Below are 10329 nucleotides of genomic sequence, written 5' to 3'. Positions count from 1 at the left end.
ACTCATTGACATCTTCTGCAAGCTTGGGGTTAATTTTGACATGTACATCAATGACAGCAAGTTCAATTTCCTTGCTGCCACCTCCAACTCCACAACTGTTGCTGTGCTGTCTGACATCAAGGATTGAATTTTACTGGTCTCCAGGTGGTAGAAGCAGAGGTGGAGGTGGTGGCCGGTAAAATAGTGGGAAGCTCAATGGAGCCAGACAGAAGATTTACAGTATTAAAAGCATTTGCCGATGGCGGGTTGACCATCACCCACCCCTCCCCCCACCCACCACTACCACGTGGGGAGACTGCCAGCTTCATGGAGGCAGTCCGGTGGGCCATCAAAGCCTGAGGCTCCATGGCCCAAAGAGGGGGCCGCAAGCAGGAAGGACTTGCCCTCTATCCTGCGGGGCCTACTGTCCGTGGCCCCCTAAATTTTAATTTGCGCTTATCTGTCCCACGTCATGGATGATACAAAGGTTCGTCTAGTTAAACAGTCGCAAGACTGAAGCTACCTTGTTTGGTTCTCATCCTCTTATTTCATCCCCTTTATGACTGCTAACTCAGGTTGAACCAGGTGATGAGCAGCCCAGGTGTCCTGTCCATGCCTAAACTGAAATTCTACATCAAGTCCAACACTAAAACTGCTCATTTTCACCTCTACAATATTGCCTGCAGCTCTCCCTATCTCACTTACTGCCCCTGAATCACATTTTAATCCCACCACACTTTACGTCCCACAGTCCTCGCAACTTGTTCCCTCCTAAGCTCCACCCTGCACAAACCTTAACTAATTCAGAGCTTTGTCTTCTGCATTATATCTTTTGCTAAGACTTGCTCATCTATTATCTCTGTTCTTACTGAGCTCCACTTACTCCTAGACACAGTGTAATGATTTCAAAAGCCATTCATGGTCTCCCTCCTATCTCTTCATATTTCTACAACCCTTAAGTCCAGCTCGCACTCTCCACTCTTCTGACACAAGGACAAAATACTGCTGATGCTGGAAATCTGAAATAAAAAACAAAGATGTTGGAAATACTCAGCAAGTCTGGCAGCCTGAGTATTTCCAGCATTTTCTGTTTTTACTCTGCTCTTCTGACTCTTGGCTACTATGTATTCAAACCCTCACCTTGTAATATTCTGATGCTAGTAAGTTGTATAACAGAATATCTGAGAGATTGAAAGTTACAGGAACAGGAGTTTACTTACATGCATCTGATATCTATGGCTTCCTCTTTCACTCGACACAAGGTTTTGTACAAGTTCTGTTACATCACTTCTTGTGATGACACTCACAGACTATTTACATATTCTGCCCTGTAACAACCCTATATTACATTATACTGCGTCTCCCCCCAAGTCTCTGACGTATCTTCTCAGAATGTTAGCCACTGTGGCGTTTTTACAAGTCTGCCATAATGCTTTCTTCTCTTAGTAGAAGATGTCTGAGGTTTTGAGTCATTTAGTTCTTCCTTCTCATTCTTTTGTACTTCAGTGGAACGAAATGACGACTCAAGCTCTTCTCTCTGGTTGTCCTCTGGGTTGATGGCTGATTGCAGCTCCGTGGGTTCATCAACTTCTTGAGATGCTGCTTCTTTGGTATCACCACCTTCTATTTCTTCTTATCATTCCTTGGTCAGAATGGACAATGTATGGCCATGGATATGGTGATTGTTCTATCACTTCTCCATACCTCCTCTGATCTCCAACCCAAACTGATTCTCCAGGTTGTATGTCTGTCAAATTTTTGATTCTGTGATATCTGTCATAATTCTCGGATTGAATAGATCTTCCTCTATCCTCTCTCTCCCTCACTTTTTCCAAGTCTTCGGCACTTAATTGTGGTTTAAGCATTCTTGTAAGTATAGGACGTTTGTTCTTAGCCTTCGTCCCATCAACAATTTGCATGGGGCTAAACCATTCTGCAGTGGTGTCACTCGATAACTTAACAGTGCTAAGTGAAAATCTTCATTCTTTTTTAATAAAGATTTCAGAGTCCTTACACATCTCTCTGCTTCGCCATTTGCTTGAGGATACAAAGAACAAAGAACAGTACAGCACAGGAACAGGCCATTCGGCCCTCCAAGCCTGCGCCAATCTTGATGCCTGCCTAAACTAAAACCTTCTGCACTTCCGGGGACCGTATCCCTCTATTCCTATCCTATTCATGTATTTGTCAAGATGCCTCTTAAACGTCATTATCGTACCTGCTTCCACCATCTCCCCCGGCAGCAAGTTCCAGGCACTCACCACCCTCTGTGTAAAGAACTTGCCTCGCACATCCCCTCTAAACTTTGCCCCTCTCACCTTAAGCCTATCTCCCCTAGTAACTGACACTTCCACCCTGGGAAAAAGCTTCTGACTATCCACTCTTTCCATGCAGCTCATAACTTTGTAAACCTCTATCATGTCACCCCTCCACCTCTGTCGTTCCAGTGAAAACAATATGAGTTTATCCAACCTCTCCTCAGAGCTAATGCCCTCCAGACCAGGCAACATCCTGGTAAACCTCTTCTGTACCCTTTCCAAAGCCTCCACGTCCTTCTGGTAGTGTGGCGACCAGAATTGCGCGCAATATTCTAAGAGTGGCCTAATTAAAATTCTGTACAGCTGCAGCATGACTTGCCAATTTTTATACTCTATACCTCGGTAAATTAGTGAAAGGAGCAAAGCCATATGCTTCTGTGAACTCTTTGAAACATTCGTTCACAAATTGTGGCCCACTGTCGGATATCGCCATGGCTGGAATCCTGTGTATAGCAAAGATTTCTCTCAAGGCTGTGATTACAGCTTCTGAGCTCTGACCTTGTAACTGCTTCACTTTGACTCACCTCGAATAGTAATCAACAACGATTAAGAATTTCTTATTCTTATGCTCGAAAAGATCCATACCTAGACATTCTCATGGTCTAGACGGAAAAGGTGATGACATTAGTGGCTCCTTTGTCTCATGGCGATTGACAGTACACGTGATACACCTTAAATTCATCTCTTCAATTTCTTTTGATATACCAGATCACCAAACTGACTGTCGAACCCTGCTCTGCATTTTGTTATTCCTAAATATCCTTGGTGTAATCCTTCCAAGATCTCTAATCTTAGTATTCTGGGAATAACTAATCTCTCATCAAATATCAACAAATCATCCACAATACTCAAGTGACCTCGCTGCTCATAATACTTCCTTAACACTGGGTTGTGTGGCATGTACGCTGGCCATCCATGCAAACAATATTCTCTAATTGCTGCACATACTTCATCTTTTTGAGCCTTACTGATTTCGCTAAACTTCTGATTTGTAGCAGGTAAATACTCTGTAGCTGTTAGAGCAAACACTACTACTTCCTCAAAAAATAGAATGTCATCTTCTTCAGATCCTGCTGATGTAATGCATGATAACACATCCGCTGTTATTTGTTGTTTCGCAGGAACGTATTCAGTTTTACCGTCAAATCTCATTAATAATCTTAATCGAAACTCTGCACGCTAGGATGTAGCTTTGCTAGTTCTCTGTATTCATCAGAGTACTTGACAGTTTGTGATATGTTTCAATCTTAAATTGAAGACTTAGCACATAGTCAGACAATTTCTCATACCCCCAAGTTGCTGCCAGTGCTTCTTTTTATATGACTGTGTATCTTTGCTCTGTTTCTGTTAAAGAACGAGATGCAAAATACCCAGGCCTATGACTCCCATCGCTTTGTACTGGAAACAAAACTTCACCTAGCCCTGTTGCTGATGTGTCCACTGCTATAATGGTTGGTAACTTTGGCTCATATTGTGCCAATACTTCTGAAGAAAGTAGTTTCTGTTTGATTTTTTTTTTCAAGAGATTCTTGTTGGACCTCGCTGCAACATCAGGCCATGGCATTTGTTAATAACTGTCTTCGTGGTTCATTTATCATAGCTAGATTCGGCAGAAACTTTCCCACCTGATTGACCATGCTCATAAACCTTTGCAATTCAGTGATGTTTTTAGGCTCAGAAAAGTCTTTTATGACTTTTGTCTTTTGAGAGTCTGCTCTGATGCCTGATCTATCAATAATATGACCTAGAAATCTCACTGTTTGTTGTGAAAAGACACACTTCGCATTCAGTGTTAGACCTGCTTCCTGCAATCTCTGCAACAGTGCTCGCACTTTCACATCATGTTCCTGCTGACTTGCACCGTGGATCAACACATTGTCCATGTGGCAGATGATCCCTTCTAATCCTTCCAGGATTCTGGATGGCATTCTTTGAAAAATTTCTAGTGCTGATATAATTCTGAAAGGTAATCTGTTACAACAGAATCTTCTAAATGGTTTTATAAAAGTCATCAGTAGTTTAGATTCTTCATCCAAAGGTACTTGCCAAAATCTGCTGTTAGCATCTAATTCAGTGAACATCATGCTCTTCCATAGCTTTGCCAGACTCTTATCCAGTGATGCCAGTGGATGTATTTTGTATAAGGTCTACACAAATTTGAATGGACCCATTTGGTTTCTTCACCGGAACCATACCTGAACACTATCCTGTAGGCTTTGTAACAGGTGAGATGACTCCCTGTTTAGTCATTAGCTCGATTTCTTTCTTACCTTCCTCTAGGAATGGGTGTGGAACTTTTTTCAGTGTATATAAAGACAACAGAGTCATAGAATCATAGTCATTTACAGCACAGAAGGAGGCCATTTGCCCATCGGGTCAATGCCTGCACTCCATAGGACAATCCAGTCAGTACCATTGCCCCGTTCTATCCCTGCAGCCCCATAAGTTTATTTACTTCAAGTGTCTATCCAATTTTCTTTTGAAATCATTAATTATCACTGATTCCATCACCCTCATAGGCATTTTAGAGCAGATCAATTATATTAGTGGCTTGGAAAATGCTGGATAGGAAAATAGTGGGGCTAGTCACAGAGTAGGATTCCACATGTACATAGTGATAATCTGTATTCCAGCTCTCTAATCTACGTGCTATGGGATCCATAGGCTCATTCTTATGGTAGTTGCTAGGGATTCATTAGGATGAACAGAAGAGGAGGATAAAGAGCAGTTCTTTCTGATCTCATGCTGGAAATGAAATGCTGGCAACACACATCTATTGTGGCTTATTGAAACTAATGTGTATGAATGTGGTATGATGAATCTTGCACCAGATTACATGACAATCAGGTGGGAAAAATGGGTGGTCTCTTTTGGGCCTATTAGCCTTCTCCTGTTTGTTCTAGTCTTAGGATGAGTGTTTTGAGTAGCTTAGAAGTGGCTGATTTCTCCCTAATTTGATGTTTATCAATTATATAAATGCTGATGCTTAATGTATATGCTGTTTTGTCTAGCCATTGGTGACAGCATTCTGCACTAGCTGCATTTTCAGTTGAAAATGGGTGCCGACGTTGGAGGGATAATCGCAATCATCCTGTTCTATTTGTTAATCCTAATTATTGGAATATGGGCAGCCTGGAAAAATAAATTCAAGCCAGGCCATGGTAAAATACTTCGAAATGAAGTTATAATGATAGGAAGAAGAGACATAGGTTTAATTCTCGGTATTTTTACTATGACTGGTGAGTTTATTCACTTATACTTACTTTTATACTTTCCAAAGATTAAAAAGATATTATGTAAATTTTTACATGTAGAGATAGATAAGAATTGCAATAATGTGCAAAACGTAACTTTTTTGAGAACTTTTCTTACTATTATTTCTTACCAAGATGAGAGTTGTCCACGTTGGGGAATGGAACACTTTCAATTGCAAGGTTCCAATGTCGACACTAATCACTTCCACATCATGTATAATATGGTCTGAGGTACAGTAAGCCTCCCTTTCCTCACTTCCAGCCTGTAGTCTGTTTGGGTATGAATTGCAACTAGGTCCACATCAACTGGGAGCTTAACCAAAACCCCCAAATTCATTTCACATTGGACCTTTACAGTCAGCAATCAGAGCAGACTTGCTCAATCTGGCATTGGATTTAAATTCAAATCCCAGAGACAGAAGGTCAATGTCTAATGCATTACAATTCCCAATCCACCTAGTAACGAAATAATGAAATAATGAAATATGAAACTATTAAATTAAATGCCTCCTGCCAAGCCCCAACACTCTCCACAATTACTGCTGGACCCCACCCATGCCTTTGATTGTTGCCGGACCTCATTTTCTCCAAGTACTTCAAAGCCCTAGGCGTCATAGCCCCTGCATTCCCTTAGAACCCAGCATATCTAATGCCAAAAGACCAATGCCTTCTCAGTAGTTCCAGGCCTCAGAACTGTTCCCTGCTGCTAAATCCCATCTCAAAGACCAGGCCACCATTCTCTTCCATCCCTCTGCTGCAGTGCCACAGGAAATTGTATAACCTAGAAAATTGGGCACTGAACAGATACAGTTTATTCAAAGTTTGCAGGCTGTGTGAGTCTTAGTTTGTCCAAATTTGGTGTGCTATGCTATTTGAATGGCTTTTATACACCTGGTGTACCACACCTTGGGAGACAATGCACTTGGAAAGGCTACGGCAGCAGCAATGCTTGACTTCTGCTGCTGTCCAAAAACAACAGCCAATTCTGGCATGAAGTCCCTGAAAAGCAGAAAAGGGACTTGTCTACTGAGCCACTGCCTACCTCTCTCCATTCCTCCGATTGGAAAGCGACTGGGTGAAAATAAAAGCAAAATACTGCAAATGCTGGCAATCTGAAATAAAAACAAGAAATGATGGAAATACTCAGCATGTCTGGCAGCATCTGTGGAGAGAGAAGCAGAGTTAATGTTTCAGGTCAGTGACCCTTCATCAGAACTGGGTGAAAAGCCTGCTTCTTCCTCCAAATGGGCACTTTGCTGGCATGGGAGCAAACGATAAGGCAGAATGCCCAAATATATTTTGTTCCACATCATCCGAACAACTGCCCCAATTTTTGCCTCTTGCAGGTAAGGGGAGACCCCCATACCCCACCCCACCTGGAAATCACAAGGCAACATCAACATCAACACCTGCATCACAGGTCTCTGCCTAAGAGACAAAGGAATCAGTATTCCCCAAGTGTTAATAATAGGAATAATGAGCTCCATGCATCAAAAAATGTCCTTGACCATTATAGATAATGTGTATTGTCATGTATGAACTGAAATAAATTGCAGGTGGAGTTCTTAATCATCTTATATCTGTCCCATAGCCACTTGGGTTGGTGGTGCTTACATTAATGGCACAGCAGAGGGAATCTATGTTATTGGACGTGGACTTATATGGACACAGGCTCCCATAGGATTTGCAATAAGTCTTATCATTGGTAAGGAAAAATTGTTTTCTACAAATGCTTTCTTTTTCTTTATTGAAGTGAAAATGTTAAACTAGAGGAAGTATATAAATGCTTTGGGTTAAACAATAATTACGTTCCATTTCTGTCATTAAGCTGTCTGTTAATCATTTCATTATTTCTTCGTAATGTGCTGTGGTACAAATAAAATTGCCAAGAGCAACTAGGGGCTGCATTTTACATTTCAGCCACCAAAATCGGCAGCAGACGTAAACAATGGTGGTCAGCCCGTGAGAAACGCACGTCGCGGAGCCACAGCGATATTAAACATGCCGACTCATTTAAATGGCCGGGGCAGACTGCACCACACTCCCCCCCACCCCCCCCCCCCCCACAATGAGGTGCAGGGAGCGGGCGGTCCGTGTCCGGCAATGGCGTCAGGTGCCTTTGCACAGGCGTTGATGCCATTTTTAAGGGTCTTTGAGCCCTATCATTACAATTAAATTTTTAAAGGACAATGGATGTTCCAAAATTGAATAAATTGATCTTGCTCCTCTCCCACCCCCACCCCCAACAACCATAGATTTAATTCCTTGCCCTCTTCCTCCCCCAAAATACTTACCTTGTGTACCTGACCTTCACTCCCACAAAGTTCATAAACTTTAATCTTTAACCCTCCCATCATCTCCTACACCAATGAAGTCACTCTGATGCTGCTACCCTCTTCCCCCCACACACCCCCCCCCCCCCCACCCCACCGCACTGAAAAACCTACCTGCTCCACCTTTCCCACCAGTGTTCTGCCTCGGATCCCCGGATGGGGGCCCGAAGGCATGGGAATGCCGGCCACCGGCGCCAAAATCACTCAGGAACAGACGGCGGGAGCGGGTAGGTTATTTATTCCTTCATTTACATTATTTCACATATGTAGATTTGGCTTCTGTCGCCAAGCGACAGGGGAGCTGCCGTGATGCCTCGCTGCAATATTGGGCCGGGCCTTCCTGGCATTGAGGCCCATGACAGGCTTCTGCTGGAGACATTTTCTGGCACCCAGCCCCCACCCCCCCCACCCCCTCACCACGACCCCCGACGTCAGGGGGTCTGTAAAATTCAGCCCTAGGACTTTAAAAAAAAATAATAAGGGTTTATTTTATGCCACTCTTTCTCATACTGAGAGCACTTGAACAATTTTTCAGTCAGATAAAGCCGTTGACAGGTATAGTTCTTTACGATCCTATATCTTAATGTTTAGAACAGTAGCTTCAATGGTTTTCCAGCTTTCTATGTGGAAAATCCCTTGCAAATACTGACACACTCCAGTGGATTTTTATTTTAACTTCAAGGGCAATGTCAACAATCCAAAAGAAAACAGTGGTACCAATGCAAAAAAAGTATATAGCGAATCAATCAACAAATGCAGAAAAATATGTTGCATTCTTAAGTGGGCAGTATTTCTGGATTCACACACACAAAATTCTGATCCCTCATCTTTCCATAACATCTATCAGGCCGAGTTTGAAAATTTATATTTTAAACAGATTCAGGGAAACCTCTGAGACTGTCCATTTTTGTATTGGATAAAGAATAAATTAATGTAATAAAGGTACTCAAAGATTATTATTAACTTTATTGATGTAACATTAACATTTGACTAAAATAAATATCCAAGACACAATTTACACTAAAATTTAAAAAAAATGTTGCATGTCAATGTAACCTGTCCAAAAACAATGTTGTCATTCATTTCCCCTCACATTCTGTCTTGTGACTTTTTATTTTTCACTTTAATTTTAATATTTCTAAAAATTCAAACTTAAATAATCAAAACCATTGTTGCTGTTTATTTTAACATTGAAATCTTTTACTTACTGTTTGTATTTGGCCTCCCTCCATCCATTAACTAAAAGCAAGGTTTTAATGTTATATTTATGGCTAATGAAAAGTTCATATTGTGGAGATGAAAATAGTTGTTGAGATCAATCTTTGACTTAAAAGTCATGCTAAAACCAAGAAAGACTTTTTCCAAAATTTACTTTTCAGCCTCTAAAAGCAGCCCAAGGCACTTTGTGTTTTGTTTGAAGTTACTGCTTCCTTACAAACTTATAGCAAACTAACCTTTATATATTAATTAACCCTCAACAAGTCTTCATTCATTCAACCACCACAGATAAGTCAGAATGGCCTCCAACAAATAAAGAAAAATCAGAGGTTAAAAATTGGTTTGCTCCTGTTTTCAGGCATGGTTCATGATTCGCAATCAGCCTGTGCCTGGTCCCATTGAGGCAGGCAACACATAAACATCTTGCTGCCTTCTCATTTGAATGATTCGGATAAGCGCAACCTGTGCTGCTGGATGACTGGCTATATGCTCAACAGAGTGCCTAGCAACGTGCATGGCTAGCACGTGCTCCAGCTAGCCTACACCTCTTAAAGGAAACTTATCCCTCTTAAAGGGGAGCTGTATTCATTACAAGGCAGCTGTTGTGTAATTGGCTGTAAGGAGAAGGACATCAAATTGAGTGAGAGTCAAGAGAGAGGGCTCCCAAGTTCTCGTATGCAGCGTTGGCGACCTTAGTCCTGGAGACCGATAGGAGGAGAGAGGCCAATTTTCCCCGGGTTGTGGGGGGGGGGGGGGGGGGGGGGGGAGGGGGTGGGGTGGGGTGGGAAGAATCCCTCGAGGAACACACTCAGAGGCGAATGGGAGCAGATGGCCAGGGAAATCAATTCCCAGAGTCAAGCCCCAAGAATTGCCAGCAGTGCCGCAAGATGTTTTAGAATCATTGAATGGTTACAGCACAGAAGGAGGTCATTTCACCCAACATGTCCGTGCCAGCTTTCTGCAACAGCATTCCCACGTCACCGCCCTTTCTCCATGGCCCTGAAAATTCTTTTATCTTCCGGTGCTTATTCAATTCCCTTTTGAAAGCCATGTTTTAATCTGCCTCCACCACACTATCAGAAAGTGCATTCCAGATCCTAACCAGTCGCTATATAAAACGTTTTCCTCATGTCGCCATTGTCTCTTTTGCCATTCATCTTATATCAGTGTCCTCTGATTCTCAACTCTACTGCCAATAGGATCATAGGTAATAGGAGCAGGAGTAGG

The 10329-nt window shown here is 42.2% G+C and overlaps 1 protein-coding gene across 1 annotated transcript in view; it reads left to right on the top strand.

Moving 5' to 3' along the window:
* The first annotated feature begins 5352 nt into the window (after positions 1-5352).
* The window catches only part of LOC137371576 (high-affinity choline transporter 1-like), a 121869-nt gene continuing 116892 nt past the window's right edge, over positions 5353-10329 (top strand). Inside the window, exons 1-2 of the mRNA XM_068034414.1 lie at positions 5353-5536; positions 7143-7256. Of these exons, the coding sequence (XP_067890515.1) occupies positions 5353-5536; positions 7143-7256 (298 nt within the window). The remainder of the gene's footprint in view (positions 5537-7142; positions 7257-10329) is intronic.

Source organism: Heterodontus francisci, chromosome 6 (genome assembly GCF_036365525.1).
Source record: "Heterodontus francisci isolate sHetFra1 chromosome 6, sHetFra1.hap1, whole genome shotgun sequence".
In the NCBI taxonomy this organism is placed as follows: domain Eukaryota; kingdom Metazoa; phylum Chordata; class Chondrichthyes; order Heterodontiformes; family Heterodontidae; genus Heterodontus; species Heterodontus francisci.
This window is presented reverse-complemented; position numbering and strand designations above follow the sequence as displayed.